The 16,863-nt window shown below is 41.8% G+C and overlaps 1 protein-coding gene across 1 annotated transcript in view; it reads left to right on the forward strand.

Moving 5' to 3' along the window:
• LOC127453428 (collagen alpha-1(XIV) chain-like) overlaps window positions 1–16,863 on the forward strand; it is a 194,505-nt gene that overhangs the window by 9,691 nt on the left and 167,951 nt on the right. Inside the window, exons 4-5 of the mRNA XM_051719753.1 lie at window positions 4,156–4,299; window positions 5,018–5,104. Coding sequence (XP_051575713.1) covers window positions 4,156–4,299; window positions 5,018–5,104 — 231 coding nt within the window. The remainder of the gene's footprint in view (window positions 1–4,155; window positions 4,300–5,017; window positions 5,105–16,863) is intronic.

Below are 16,863 nucleotides of genomic sequence, written 5' to 3' on the forward strand. Positions count from 1 at the left end.
ATGTGCACAACTGAAACAGTGCTGGATCTTATTACTTGTTACTTATTCTATGTAATTATGTTTCTGGTTTATTGTGGCATTTACAAATGTAAGTACTTCTTAGGTTCAATAAAACCCTCAGATCTCTTGTTTGGAGATTTTTTTGGACTTTTGATAAAAAAGGCTACCTTGGTTCCAAATGCCATAACTTGCTTTGAGATAACAATACAAAATTTTGCCCAGATACAGTTGACATGATTGTAGTCATCATGTCAAGCATGAATAATTAACAAAATGAATAAATAAACGCATCACTTTCTCAGCAGTGTTGTAACATACAAGCCTCCAAACATGAGATGTACATGTTTGCATTTTTGAGAAAATCAAGATTATGCGTGGTTAGTAATTTTTAAGTCACTGAAATAAGGCCATGAAACACATAATAGATTTTGTAGACTCCAGTTTTCGCTTTACCATCGGGCAAGAATCTGTCTTAACATCATGGCGGAAAATTACTTACATAAATGAAGACATAAAAACAATTATAAATGTAAAAATAATCACTGAAATGTAAATCACGGTTCGAGGTGAACGTGTTTTTGTATTATTTTATGTTTTAATCACAGCTGTATAGGCTGCAGAGTTGGTCTCAATGAACTGCTCTGTGGAAATAAAGTGAACTGAACTCAAAGCCCCTACTGAGTGGAGATGTCTGAGGTCATTTGCAGCACTCATAGGATACTGTTCTTGTAAAAAAAAAAAAAAAAAAATTCAGAAGAAAACAAAGAAAGAGTGAGAACCTTTTACATGCGCGTTCCACGAGACTGCACGCCTCCGTACAAACATACATGCACATAGACGGCTTTTCTGTCATCTGTTCTTAATAATGTAATAAAGTGTTTCTTCAAGCGCATGTCTGTGTGTCTACGGGCAAATTATGTTTTATATTAATTTGATAATAATAGCCTATAATAATAATAATAATAATAATAATAATTTAATACATGGGAAAACGAGCCAATTATGGTCTTGACATTGTCAAAGGCATCAGCTATTGGCGATCACTCTGACCATCGTCGATCCCCGAGATCGTTGTCTGTTGGCACAACCTTAATGTGCATTTCTCTCTATAAATGAACAAAATGTTCAGACAGTCTCCCAGCTGTTTTTTCTGACACATTCAGAATCATTACCGCTTTTGCCGGTGTCGCTGTGGTTCACTTCATGTGTGCGCTTATAAAATGTATATTTTATATATTACGGTTTAGTATTTCTCTGTAATGTAGAACAGTGTTAGCAATGTTACTTATAACATTCTTTCTCAGCCCTGGAACTCAAACCATTTTCTGATGCCCCCCCAAAAATATATTTAAGTAATTAAATTAATATCATAAACGTGCGACTAGTCAACTAATGGCTTAAACGAACTCCTACCAGTCAACTAGGAAAATCTTTGGTTGGGGGAAGCCCTATTTAAAAGTAGACAATTCATGCTTTCTATAGACATATTACTCATGTCTGCGAGGCAAGTATACGCTGAGTTTCAGTTCATTTTCGTGACGCGCTCCAGACAGAAGTTCACGGAGACCGAGACGGCAGAAAGCGCATCCTGTATGATTTCTTTTTTTACAAAACCACAACATTTTGCTGTTATTGTGAGTGTACACAAATAAAAGTAAACCCTTTATAGCTTCAAATGATGTCTTACTCTTATCTGTATGACCAAAAATGACGGAGTATTTCTTTCTGCTGTTATCAGGGAAAAAGTCAGGTGATCGTGCCGGCGCCTCCGGTGACCACAGAGGATTGACTATGTTATGTTATCAATATATATAAAAAAAAAAACTCAATCAGGAGCAATTCAAATATTGAATTTTGGGGGCATTTCCGACCCTGCACGATGCTATTTTGAGGCAACGCCTGATTAGCTTGCTTGTTGTTAAGCTTAATGGAGGGATATTGCCTAAGTTCTGCTGGCTCTATGGAGATTTTTTTATAGTGGTTTAATTTCACAGCATTGGCAAACAATGTCAAAGTTTAGGGCAAACATTATCCTTACCTGGCTGTCACAAATGAATGCTGGTCAGGTAGACTTCGATGTTGTGTGGAGGCTTTGACAAAGAATGTCAGAGAGGGGGAGGGTCAGGGGCTCATGTGGTCTCAGAATTACAACTTAAACGCAGATGTTGGGCACATGTTTAATTAAGAATTGATGCCAAGGGCCAAATTTAAATAAAAACTAAAATATAAATTACAAAATAAGAAATGACTTGCAAAAAGGGCACTTATCTAGTGAAAGAGGGCGGGTGCTTGAGCACCACTTGGGGTCAATCTGTGCACGTGACTGCCTGCCTGAGTTTCGTCGACAATCGGTGGCGGCACGAAATTTGACGGAGGCGGCCGCCTCATAATTCTCTATGCAGGAAAAACCCTGCATATTCAAATGTATGTCAATTAAAATGAATCTTAGGGAAATTTTTACTGCTTTTCTAATTCATCAATATGCTTATTTGGTCTGTATTAAAGATAGGTCAGTCCCCCTAGATAGCAAAAATTTTCCTTTCCTCACAAAATTCACAGAACGACCAAAAACAAACATTTCTTTAAAGCTACATGCAGCAAGAAAAATGAGTTTGTGGCCAAGACCTTTTTGGAGCAGACCATTTGTCACTGTCAGTATATTACTAACAAATTTCATGAAGTTGTTTTCTGTTCAATGGCCATAAAGCTTCCACCCACAGATTGTATTTGTGTGATAACTTGGCATCACAACTTATCAAGGCAGTACTTTACTGACTTGATATGTGGAACAACAAAGTAATTATAAACATACACAAACAAGTTTGAGTGTTTTTAATAGCGTGAATGGACCATCTATCCATTTTGACAACCAGACAAAACCAGACAGAAGCACAGACCAGATGCATATTTTTTTTTTCTCAGTCGGACTAAAACAATAACTTGTATTTTAAAAATGTAATGTAAACGCCTCAGTCCGACCGAAACTGTCCCAGTCAGTTTTTTGGAAAGTTGGATTAACAGACCTAGATAATGCGATTATTCAGCTTTGTCCAGAATATATACAGATTAATTGGATCAATGTTGGCTGTTGTGTTTTGCACATACATTCCTTTAAAGACAGGTGACGTGCAGTAGGTTAAAGGAATATTCTGGGTTCAATACAAGTTAAGCTCGATCGTCAGCATTTGTGGCATAATGTTGATTACCACTAAAAAAAAATTCTCCATTTCTTAAAAAAAAAAAAAGAAGCAAAAATCGAGGTTAAATTGAGGCAATTCAATGGAAGTGAATGGGAAAATGTGAAGCTTATATTTTTATAAAAGCACTTACATTAATTATTCTGCTAAAACTTATGTATTATTTGAGCTGTAAAGTTGTTAAAATCATAGTTTTTACGGCCCTTTTAGGGTTTATGATTTACAACATTACATCATCATGGCAATGAACTGGTAAAATTGTCTAGAACTTTACAAAGAAAAGGTTAGTTAGCGATTTTATCACACTAAAATCATGTTAACATGCATCTTTTGCGTATACTTTTGAACAAGTGAGTATTTTATCATTTACAGATTGGGCCCATTCACTTCCATTGTAAGTGCTTCACTGTAACCCAGATTTGTGCTTTTTTTTGAGTCAATATTTAGGGACAAGTCTATATATATATATATATATATATATATATATATATATATATATATATATATATATATATTTATTTTTATTTTTTTATTATTATTTTTTTATTTTTTTGTGGTTATAAGCATTATGCGATAAATGTTGTCAATTGAGCTTAACTTGTATTGAACCAGGAATATTCCTTTAAGCCTTGTCCTTTGTGCCCATGACCAAGAAGCCTAACCCCAGGACTGTTCTTGTAAAATGGGTGTCACAATAACACGTACTATAAGTCACAGAAACAAATTCATCCCTGGTTGTGTGGTGATAAATGACTCTATTACTATTGTTTTTTACTATTTCTATTTCCATAATGATCCCTCCAGAGAATTATTCCCCCTCTGAGATTGCAGCCACATCAAACGCTTGACATTGACACTCAGGGAGTAGGAAATGGGCTTCGATAGATTACAGAAGAGAAACAGAAATGTGAGACAGCGCATACTAATCATCCTTTCTCTGATTTGTGTCTGATCACAGGAGGGGAGACGAACAAGCTGCAAATTGCAAAAGGAGAGAATAGAGCAATAATAAAGGATTTTAATCCCAATAAGGAGTATTCAGTCAAGGTTATAGCTGTGAGTGGAAACCAGCACAGCAGAGCACTTCAGGGAAAATATTCTGGTATGAATAATATCCCTTTTCTCTGAAGAAATCCCTCTGAAATGGTTTGCAAGTAAAAATTAATGTGTTGATGGTACTTCTGTGTGTAATTTAGGAAAACATTGAAAACAATGTGTGCCTTGAAAATGATAGGACACATATTTTTTACATACTGTAGGAATTCATTGTATTGTATATGCAAAAATATACAGTGGGATTAAAGTCTGAGCCACTTGTGAAAATGCTTGTATTTTGCTTTTTTTTTTTATTTAATTTTTATTTAATACAGATTCCATTACAAATTACGGATATTATCAGCATAACAATTTTAGTGAATTGTTGAATTGAAAAAATTAACTTAATTTAATAATTTTTGATGTTCCCTTTTTACTTAAAAGCCAACATGCACTCCAGCCGGTATAGACTTGGTGATGCAAAACCTGATTATCTATTTTATCCCACCATGATTTGACAATCAAAGTGAATGTGGAAGCAAGGAAATCTGACCTTTTGTGCAAATTATAGAAAAAGGTCAATGTCATAAATTTACTTTAATTTGCATACTTTTAATTAATGACCTAAGAATAGTGCAGAATCTTAAATATTTCTTCTTCATTTAACATCTTAACTTGTCTTTGTTTTAACACTTTCAAGATTTAAAAACTTATTACCAGATTTAATATGCATATTGCATAATACATTTTGGACTTGCATAATTCCTCATGTCTCTTATTAATAGAAGGCAAAGGCAGTGATGGAGATTCCACTCAGCCTCAAAGACTCAAAGAGCGCAGGCCTATAGAGGAGGGCAATGAGATTTCAGCAGGTAAAGCTAAAGTTGATCTTTATTCTCTCATTGTGTCACTTTATTTTATTTGACAGTTTCTTCTTCTTTTCTTCTTTTTTTCTTGCTCTTTGGCACTTTTTCTATACCTTGATTTATGATGTTACAACTTATATGAATTTCAACCTACACACTGCTGTGAATCATTATTGCTGCTTTACCAGAGGGAGCTGTCCTCCTGTCAAGATGTTTCAGCCATGGTGCTGTCAATGAAGCATAAGAACTGAAAGTGGCTGAAGTTGCATGGGGCATCTCTCCAAAGGGTCACCTCATTGTGACTTTTTATGTCCCTGGCATACTTGACAAAATGAGCATGTTCTAGAAGCCAAAGTCAAAGAGGATGATACTGTTTGAAAACTTTCGTTGCTGTCTCTCCTGGCCAGGTCTGAGTTCTGGAATTCACTAAATAAATTATGCAATTTAGGTAATGGTGCAACACTCAAAGATTTTGAATTCGGTGCAGCTTGAAAGGTGCAATTCCTGATTTTGCAAGTCAATTCTGAACACTAGGTTGTGAAGGATGCATCAGACTACCATGATCTGTCATCAATGACTAATTAGTTCTTTAACATTGTGATCAGATTACTCCACTGATTACTTAATTGAAGTAATCACATTACTAATTACTTCACTTGTATGTTACTTTCTAAAACACTTTTCCTATATTTCCTATAATGTCTATATTTTCTTGTTGTTACAGCACACAAGTCATATACTCAGCACCAACATTTCTTCCTTACACATGCCCTTCAGTTGTCACAGAAATGCAAACAGACATAGATATAAACATAATTCATGTTTTAAAAGTATTATACATAAATAATATTATACATATTCATTTTAGAAATGCGTATAACCCTAATGTACTTAAAAGAAATTACATTGAGTAAAAGACAGTAATGGTCATCTGATTACTCAAATTTAAAATGTAACGTGTTACAACTATCTTTCGATTTTATAGATTACATTAACTAATTACTTTGTAATTGGATCACACCCAACACTGTCTGGCATACTTTACTGGGAATGTAAAGCATCACCAATTTGGCATTTTAAATTACGTAGGTGCACTTTACACTTGGGTCTCGATCCTAGCCTGGTTATAAAGTTTTTCTCTATCATTTGATCATCATTTGGTATATTAGCCTACTGCTGCTATGATCAACAGAAAATGTACACATCTCTTTTTAATTTTTGTTTAAAAAGAATATGTTTTGTGAATAAGCTGCGATCTATAAATAAGCCTAATTTAATAATTAATAGAAAGAAGGCATGTTTGTGCTTAAAACTAAAAATGTTTTTGCATGTTTACTCACGATGCAGTTTCAGTGCATTTAGTGCCTGAAGTAACTGGATTATGGGTGGTTAGTGAATCAGTTCCCTATCTGTCACTCACTCGATATTGTGTCGATGTAGTGACACTAGGGCTCGCCCTTGGGAGCCCCGAACACCTCTGATCTTTGAAAAAAGGCCAATGGGAATTGGCAAGTGGAATTTGCATGCCACTCCCCTGGACATACGGGTATAAAAGGAGCTGGCTCGCAACCACTCATTCAGATTTTCTCTTCGGAACCAAGCGGTTGTGTTCAGCGAGCTGAATTACTCTGCCGATCCATTCACCTCGAAAAGCTGTTGGATTTACGGCGCATTACAACAGCTTCTCCCCCTCTTGCACTGATGAAGTGCAGAGAACGCCCCTGGGCGCTTCAGCAGCTAAAAGAGTATATTCTTCCTACTGAAAGAGTATATTTTCCCTTTTAAAAGAGTGGCATTAACGGAGAGCGTCTTTTTAAAGATGCCTCTCTGTTTGTGTGTATCTCCTGGTTGCGGTCGTTACCTCTCTGCGTCCGATGGCCACGATCGTGGTCTTACGTGCTTGGGCGCTGCCCACACGGAGACAGCGTTCATGGACGGGTCATGTTCTCACTGAGCGTGACCATGGCAACGTTGCGAAGACCACCCCAGTGGCTCTCCGCGTCAGTCCTTCTACCTACGGGTTTGAGGCCGCGTTGGTTAGCACTGGGGGCAATTTGGGGACCCCAATGGGAGCCACTCTGCCGGGTACCTCCCCACGGACCTCCCATTCCCCAGTACGCTCGTTTGCCCTGCTGGGATGAGACCACCGGCTCATCTCAGGGCGAGTTCGCAATCTCGTTTCGGCGCTCGCGAAGTGGATGAGCTCTCGATTGCAGCATCGGAGAGCGGGCTGTCCAGTCTGATGCTGAGGACTCTACTGGGCTCCCACCTTCAGGTGCGGTCGCCCAGTCGTAGCCTGACACGCAGCCATGCTTGCCCGGGTGGCTTCGTGTGTCAGACTGGAGTAGAACCCTCCACCTCCCCTGAGCCCTCGCAGCCTGACGATTGGTTCCTGGGCCCGGAGCGCCGCTCACGGCCATGCCTTGCCCCTGTCCCTTTCTTCCCGGAGGTACATGAGGAGCTCACGAGGTCGTGGCGGGCACCTTTCACTGCCTAGACCCGATCTCTGAGCTCCTCCGCTCTCACTACCCTCGATGGTGGGGCTGCCAGGGGGTACTCGGCGATTCCCCAGGTGGATGAGGTGTTTGTGGTGCACCTGTGCCCGTAAAATGCCGCCACCTGGCGGGGCCGCATGAGACTCCCATCCAGCGCCTTTAGGGTTATGTCATCTCTGGCGACTAAGGCCTGCGGTGCCGCTGGACAGGCCGCCTCCACCCTGCACGCCATGGCTCTCCTGCAAGTGCACCAAGCCAAGGCGCTAAGAGAACTGCACGAGGGATTGATTCAGGAGCTGCGCTCGGCAACCAACCTCGCTCTCCAGGCGATGAAGGTCACGGCGCGGTCTATCGGGCAGGCGATGTCCACCCTGGTGGTCCAGGAGTGCCAACTATGGCTCAACTCGGTCGAGATATGGGAAGCTGACAAGGTACGGTTCCTTGATGCCCCCGTCTCCCAGGTCAGCATGTTCGACTTCACCCAGCAGTTCTCAGTGGTGAAACAGCAGACGGAGGCTTTTCAGCACATCCTGCATCGGCGTGGTTCAAGACCTCGCACCTCATCTGCTCGTTGCCAAGGGCGTCCTCCTGCCGCAACAACACCGGCTCCGCCGCAGCCTGCCCCCGTGGCCCGGCCCCGGTGTGGAGCCACCTGCAGGAAGCAGACGCCACCCATCCAGCTGCCAAGAACCCGAGGTAGGCTTTGAAGCGCCCCTGAGATGGGTGACCCAGGCACGTGGAGACCTGCTGCAGGCCTAGAGATGGTAAGCAGACCACTCCATCCCCCGTTGGAGAGCCGGGAGGAGAATCCTTTGTTTGATTCGCCGTTTATCCGGTGCTCAAGGCCGTCGTTATCACGACCACCGGCCACCGTTCCTTTATGGCAGGTATGGTGCTCCAGGGGCGGCCCTCAGGCTCCGCCCGCCGTCGCGAGGCCCCACCCGCCGGTACGTCCGACGCGATTGTCCCCTTGGTCCCCCTTGCTTGGAGCTTGGGGGCATGGCTTGCGCTCCCCAACCCGTCACAGTGGTTTATCAGGACCGTCCAACTCGGCTATGCGATTCAGTTCACCAGGCGCCCACCCAGGTTCAACGGCATCCGCTTCACTTCGGTGAAAGGCGAGAACGCTGCTGCCTCGCGTGCCTGTTTCTCCAGCCGAGATGAAGAAGGGGTTTTACAGCCCCTACTTCATCTTACCCATAAAAGGCGGTGGGTTGCGGCCAATCTTGGGCCTGCAAGTTCTGAACCGGGCCTTGCACAGACTCCCATTCAAGATACTGACGCTAAAGCGCATTTTGGCGAGTGTCCGGCATCAAGATTAGTTCGCGGCGGTAGACCTGAAGTATGCATACTTCCACGTCTCGGTTCTACCTCAACACAGACTCTTCCTGCGGTTTGCTTTTGAGGGCTGGGCGTACCAGTACAAGGTCATCCTCTTCGGTCTGTCCCTGTCACCTCGTGCCTTTACGAAGGTCGCAGAGGCAAACCTTGCCCCGTTAAGGGAAGTGGGCGTTCGCATCCTCAACTATCTCGACGACTGGCTGATTCTAGCTTACTCGCGGGACTTGTTGTGTGTGCACATAGACCTGGTGCTCAGGCACCTCAGCCGGTTGGGGCTTCGGGTCAACTGGGAAAAGAGCAAGCTCTCCCCGGTTCAGAGCATCTCTTTTCTCGGTATGGAGTTAGACTCAGTCTCAATAATGCCATGCCTCACGATCGAGCATGCGCATTCGGGGCTGAACTGTCTGACAGCGTTCAGGTGGAAAATGAGCCTTATTTCAGAGGCTCCTGGGGCATATGGCATCCTCAGTGGCGGTCACGCTGCTCAGTTTGATGTATATGAGACCGCTTCAGCACTGGCTTCAGACTCAAGTCCCAAGATGGGCATGGCACCACGGCGCACACCGCATGCTCGTCATGCCAGTCTGCCACCGTCTGTTCAGCCCTTGGACCGACCTGCCATTTCTACAGGCAGGGGTTCCCCTAGAGCAGGTCTCCAGGCACGTCGTGGTTACGATGGATGCCTCCAAGTGTGGCTGGGGCGCCGTGTACAATGGCCACGCAGTCGCCAGTCCTTGGACTGGCCCGCGACTGCATTGGCACATCAACTGCCTCGAGTTGTCCCCCTCCACCTTGAAGGTGTATGTAGCCGCTATATCGACACATCACGATGCAGTAGACGGTAAGTATTTGGGGAAGCACAAATTGATCGCCAGGTTCCTGAGAGTCGCTAGGAGGTTAAACCCCCCCCCCCCAGATCGCGTCTCATCCCCTCGTGGGACCTCTCCGTGGTCCTTCGGGTCCTACGGGGAGCTACATTTGAGCCCCTAGAGTCAGCTGAGCTAAAGGCATTCTCTTTGAAGACTGCCCTCCTCTTTGTCTGCTTTGGCGGATAGTGGAAAGGGAGCGCTGTCTCCAAACAGAGGATCGGCCACTGGGTCATTGATGCCATCGCTATGGCATATCACGCCCAGGACGTGCCGCCCCCCTTGAGGCTACGAGCCCACTCTACTAGGAGTGTAACGGCCTCCTGGGCTCTGACAAATGGTGCCTCTTTAGCAGACATCTGCAGAGCGGCGGGCTGGGCAACACCCAACACCTATGCAAGATTCTATAATCTCCGGGTTGAGCCGGTTTCGCCCCGTGTGTTTTCAGGTACAAACAGGTAAGTTCCGGGACAGCTGGCCAGGTGTACCACTTGCGCATAGCGCCTTTCCCCTCTCCCAGGTGAAGACGTGTGCTTTGACTCCCAGTCGTGTCTACAAAGTTGTGGACTCTGGATGACTTTCCTCCTTAGCCCTGTGGCAGGCGGGTTTGCGGAGAAACTCGCTGCCGGCACAGTACGTGTGCTAACTAGGCCCTGTACTGGGGTAGGTGCTCCACATGCGCTGGTTCCCCGTAGGTAACCCCCGTGTGATGTATCTTCCACAAAATGGTTTCCCTGTTGGTAAACTGCGTCTTCCTTGGGCAGAGGCTCCTCTGCCCCTTGTCACCGTGTCTGTAGAGCTCCTCCCCCCTCGGGTAGGACCTACCACGGGACTTCTCCACATGACATACTTCCGACAAAACTTGGTAAAACCATGTGACGTATTTCCACTCAAATCGCTCCCAAGGGCGACCCTTAGTGTCACTACATCGACACAACGTCTCGTTCCCTCCATTAGGGAACGGAGCTTACAAAAGTAACCAGGACGTTTTTTGCACTAACATACATTGCGCAAAAGTGACACTACTGTTCAATGAGTTCATCCCTGTTTGTTCTCAGAGGAAGCCAAGTGTCTTTAGCCCCTCCCACTTGTACTCACAGACCAGAAGAGAGACTGTGCTTTGGTTAGCCATAAACATTGGTTTTTAGTGTGTGTAACAACCAACCCAGGCTGCCCGAGTAGCCTTAAATATGCTTGGGTTGAGCATTAAACTCAGGTCCCTCTTTGTGCTATGTGGTCTCGCATCTGTTGTTTGGAGTAGTTAATTTAGGGCACCTCAGTGTGACTGCCAAATGGCAGGTGTTTGAAATCAGTGTGTCTCACAAAGACCTTAGCTGTCCTATTTTTCTCTTCAGACTACCGCCAGTGTGGGCAAGATTTGGCACACAGACTCAAAGTGGGTGGTAAAGCTCTGATTCTGTACGGTTCTATTAAGACTGCACTCTTTGATTATGGATGAGTATTAATTTGATTCTCTGTTTAATATCTCATTAGCACAGAATAACAATGAGATATAATATTTCAAAACAAGAACTTGATGATGAGAAATGCCACTAGAGGGTTATCACTGGCACAAAGCATATGCAGACTGTGGAAGTGATGTCTGATCATCTGTCCAACTGTATGCACGAGTGTGTGTCTGAGGCCTATAAAATGAAAAGTTTAAAGACAGAAATTAATAATAAAAGTTATATTATTATTATATTACAAAAATAAGTCCAATTACCAATAATACTGAATACTGTGCCCCACTGAAATGCTCATTCGATAGTTAAGGCATTGATTTTGAGTTGGGATACAGATATAAATTTACTGGTATTAACAACAAGAAGGTTATCTATAACATCAACAAAAAGTAAAACGTTAACACCTTATTTATACAGGGCTAAATTATTCTGACAGTGTGACTAATTTGGGATCTCCTTAAGCCACTAATAAACTAATAATATATTGATGACACTTTATTCTTCCATTTGCCATTAACAAACATATATTGTAGGTAGGCCTTATTCTTAACAGATTAGTAGCTAGTTCATCAAACTTTCATCAATCAAACTTTCATGACATTCATAAATACATTAATGTATCTTCAGTTTTAAATGTCTATTAAGCGTTGTATAATGCAATAATGCTTAATGGGTTTATTCTTTATTCATGAAAGTTATACAATGTTAATATTTTTTATATGACATAAACTACCACAAAGAAGCAATTCTGCGTCTGTATATGCTGTTTTTGTAATTGTAATTGGATTTAAGCAATGTTTTCCATGCTTGTTCAATGAACCATAAACAATTAATGAACATGCACCTGTGGAACGGTCATTAAGACACTAACAGCTTACAGACGGTAGGCAATTAAGGTCACAGTTATAAAAACTTAGGACACTAAAAAGACCTTTCTGCTGACTCTGAAAAACACCAAAAGAAAGTTGCCCAGGGTCCCTGCTCATCTGCGTGAATGTGCCTTAGGCATGCTGCATGGAGGCATGAGGACTGCAGATGTGGCCAGGGCAATAAATTGCAATGTCCATAATGTGAGACACCTAAGACAGCGCTACAGGGAGACAGGAAGTACAACTGATCATCCTCGCAGTGGCAGACCACATGTAACAACACCTGCACAGGATCGATACATCCAAATATCACACCTGCGGGACAGGTACAGGGTGGCAACAACAACTGCCCGAGTTACACCAGGAATGCACAATCCCTCCGTCAGTGCTCAGACTGACCGCAATAGGCTGAGAGAGGCTGGACTGAGAGCTTGTAGGCCTGTTGTACACAAACTCACCTTTGCTGGACCAGACAGTACTGGCAAAAAGTGCTCTTCACTGACGAGTTGCAGTTTTGTCTCACCAGGGGTGATGGTCGGACTCGTGTTTATCATCGAAGGAAGGAGTGTTACACCGAGGCCTGTACTCTGGAGCGGGATCGATTTGGATGTGGAGAGTCTGTCATGGTCTGGGGCGATGTGTCACAGCATCATCGGACTGAGCATTGCAGGCAATCTCAATGCTGTGCGTTACAGGGAAGACATCCTCCTCCCTCATGTGGTACCCTTCCTGCAGGCTCATCCTGACATAACCCTCCAGCATGACAATGCCACCAGCCATACTGCTCGTTCTGTGTGTGATTTCCTGCAAGACAGGAATGTCAGTGTTCTGCCATGGCCAGCGAAGAGCCCGGATCTCAATCCCATTGAGCACATCTGGGACCTGTTGTATTGGAGGGTGAGAGCTAGGGCCATTCCCCCCAGAAATGTCTGGGAACTTGCAAGTGCCTTGGTGGAAGTGTGGGGTAACATCTCACAGCAAGAACTGGCAAATCTGGTGCAGTCCATGAGGAGGAGATGCACTGAAGTACTTAATGCAGCTGGTGGCCACACCAGATACTGACTGTTACTGACCCCACCTTTGTTCAGGGTCACATTATTCCATTTCTGTTAGTCATATGTCTGTGAAACTTGTTCAGTTTATGTCTTAATATAGAATCCTTTTATGTTCATACAAATATTTACACATGTTAAGTTTGCTGAAAATAAAAGCAGCTGAAAGTGAGAGGTATTAAAATAAAATACTCCAGAATGGGTAACAGGGTTGCAAAGTTTGCCTAAATTAAGCTATCAATCAGTAGCCACTTGATAGATTTGGTGCAGATGTTGATATAATATGATTTTAACTCTTGAATACAGACAAAAGGTCAAACCCTTTGAGGTAGGACTGATTAAAATCATTTGGGTGGTGGGGCTAGTTATTTGGTGTGTTTAAAACAAGCTTTTTCATGCTATCTTTATGTGTAATTATATTTATCTAATGTATATAATAGTTATCACAACAAAAACTTGGGATTTTGTGCTCCTAATGCTTTAAAAAAGTAATGGGACACCAAAGTGTAAAGCAGAAAGTGCCTTTTACCGTATATCCTTCCATTCCTCTCATTCACAAATTAGTGTTTCCAAAAGGCAAATAAAAAGATGTCATAAACACAGAGCTGTTCATCAAACACTTAGGTATTTATGAGATGTAGGATGTAATTGTGATTCATGCTCAACATCTGTGCATACCGAGCAATCACAGAGGCATTTAACTGGCATTAAACATCTTAAACAATGCATGGAAGAATTCCAGAGAGAATTCCAAAATGCAATTGGTTTCCAGCTTCAGAATCAGTTAAATCCGACTGGGCATAATGGTCATTGTCTGAGCTTGTTGGCAAAGGCAACTGGGGTCAGCGGTCATGTCTGTTTCACACATAACCCCCTTCTACCCACCCCCCGGTAATAGTGCGATCTGATAATGGTCTTTTCTAACCCTTGTAGTCAGAGGGCAAGGCAGAGGAGGGAGGTGAAAGGCCCGTTACTTAGGAATTCAGTAACGGCAGCCACTGTAACCTAGAGAGAGCAATGACATAACCCCCACGGTATAACACAAGCTGACTGCACAAGGGACTGTACCCATAGGAAAGAAGAAAAATCTTTCCAATATCTCACTTGAATATCCTAGACATCAATGAGCATAAATAAAGAGCAAATAGAGACTTTGGAGAAATGGAAAATCAAATCTCATATGTGTCTCTAGAGTTCCAGAAAAGATCTCAGTAATGTCTCAAACTGAGCTCAGATTTGCCAAAAGAGCTTGCAATCAATCATGAGAGATTTAAATATGAATTCTTTCAAGACCAAATTACCTGAGCTATACCATTCACATTCATTTTTAGTGCAATACTCCTACTGTTTGTCAAGAAATGTCTTATTTGTGTCTGTTTTTATTTTTCTTGAGGAAGAACAAGGACAAGTTAATACATAACTGAACTGTTAATGTAAAGTTAATGAAACATTAATACATTAATGAAACACAGCTGAGATCCCCATCGTCGCGTCTCCTGAGCTTTGAAAGAGCAATCTTTGAGCTTAACATTTTTCCACTTTGTAGGCGTCACCCCAGATGACCCTCATTCTAATGGAAATCACTCTCACCTGATGGTGCTTTTAATGTGAGATTTTTTATTTATTTATTTATTTTTGCAGAGGGAGCTTCAATAAGTGATCATTGGTGTAGGACATTATTTTTAGACGGCTGTCCTTTAAAGTGCACCGCTGCCCTGTATTAGGGTGTGTGATGCACAGGGAATGCTAATAATGTCTATTTTGACTCTGGTCTCAGGTGGCAGGCTGCTGAGGTTAGCAGTGATAAGGGTGACGCTCTGGATCTTCCTCACAAGGAGGAAGGAGCTCCAGGACATTGTCTGAAGGAGACTTTTAGAGTGTCACGTCTTATCAGGCCCTGTGGCCCACTGGTGGAGGGAGCCGATAGGCAGAACCTGTGACTGCCACAGCTACGATGAGGCAGCACCTCAAATTACAGATAGGGGACTTTACGTGTGTCATCTTAAATTTGGAATAGCGCTCAGTGTTTTGTTGTTTACATCAGTCTCAATGTGCTTTCAAGAATACTAATACATTTATATAGGAGTGCATGAAAATTACATGCCATTATATTTCAAATGCATCAGCATTTTTTTTTTATGAATTGACAGTCAATTTAGCAATGCTGTCAGACAATCAAACGTAAATTTGCACAAGTAGGACATGTTCCTTGATCACTATATTGGGTGGTCAACTAGAGTGACTAATTGGATGACCAGACATCATAATATATTTGTGACACTCCCAATTTACAAGCCATGACCCACGTCCTGGCAGAGTTACAATTAGTCTTAGTCTTGATTAATTTCTTTCTTTCTATTTTTTTTTTTAATTTAACTGACATCACTGTGAAATTTGCTTTTTCTATCATGAGAAACCAGCAGTAGTGTGATGCGGTGCCTTAAGTAAAAAGATTGAGTTGGCTATAGTTTTTTTATCCATTAATAGTAGCACTGTATAGAAACTACATAAAGAACCATCTGTTGCCTCCTCCTCAGAATATTAAAATCTAAGTTGAAAACATTACAGGTGTTATTTACACTAATAGCTTATAAAAACGAATCATTGCCAGTCATCTTAAAAATGCAAGGAGAAATTTTAAACTTGCTTGAGGAGAGGAAAATTTTGTGTTGGATTTCAATATCAACATGAGCGTTAAAGATTAGGTTCATTGTAGTGGTCCAAAGATCAGATGTATTCATGCATTTTTAATAAACAATTTTCTTTAAACTCTTTTCCTTCTTTATAAAATTTAAATTAGAACAAAAGCTTTAGCCAAAATCAACCCAAACCCTAACATGAGTCCAAATTCAAACTCGGGTCACCCTAATATAAGTGCCACAGCTCAACATCTCCAACCTGTCCCAAAGGTTTTTTCTCTTGATCATCTTGTTACATTTTCTTAGAGCCAATATTCCTTTCAAACAAACATAAGCATATCCATAAAGCTACAGTTACAATACATTTCATGCTTCATTCAATTCTATTCATATAATTCAGCTCACATGAAGAAATTTTTATTTCGCTACACACAAATGTTTAAGTTTGGTGAACTCTGGCTTGTGAATTTGTATGACAAGAATAGAAATATCACACACTGTAGAATACATATTTCATTCTATAAGAATATATTTCAAAGCTGCATGTTTTTGTTGCTGGAAGAAATGAGTTAGTAAATGGTAAATTTAAACATTTATAATATAATAGATTTGTTATTTGTGATAAATTATTTATTTAAACTAGAACCCGTCATGCGTTACATCCTATTCTGTCTGTTTTGGTGTCCGAAGTACTGTAATTTTGCATGCTCTAAGCCTGTGTCTATGGCTTAACCCTCATCTTAACCATGTACTAACCCTTAAAATCAGTGTGTAAAATGATAGGTTGATAAGAATGTAGTCCCAACCACAGCCCTAAACCTAAACCTTAAAATCTGATTTGTTGATATAGGAATGTTGATCCAGACCAAAACAAATAAATAAAAAATGTTGATCCAGTAACACATCAAGAAACACAATACTTAAATTTACAAACTGTTACCGTGTTCAGGGGTGGAAAGAGTACTGAAAAATTATACTCAAGTAAAAGTACTGTTACATCCCAAAACATTTAGTGTGAGTAGAGTTAAAGTACCTGT

Source organism: Myxocyprinus asiaticus, chromosome 15 (assembly GCF_019703515.2).
Source record: "Myxocyprinus asiaticus isolate MX2 ecotype Aquarium Trade chromosome 15, UBuf_Myxa_2, whole genome shotgun sequence".
NCBI lineage: Eukaryota > Metazoa > Chordata > Actinopteri > Cypriniformes > Catostomidae > Myxocyprinus > Myxocyprinus asiaticus.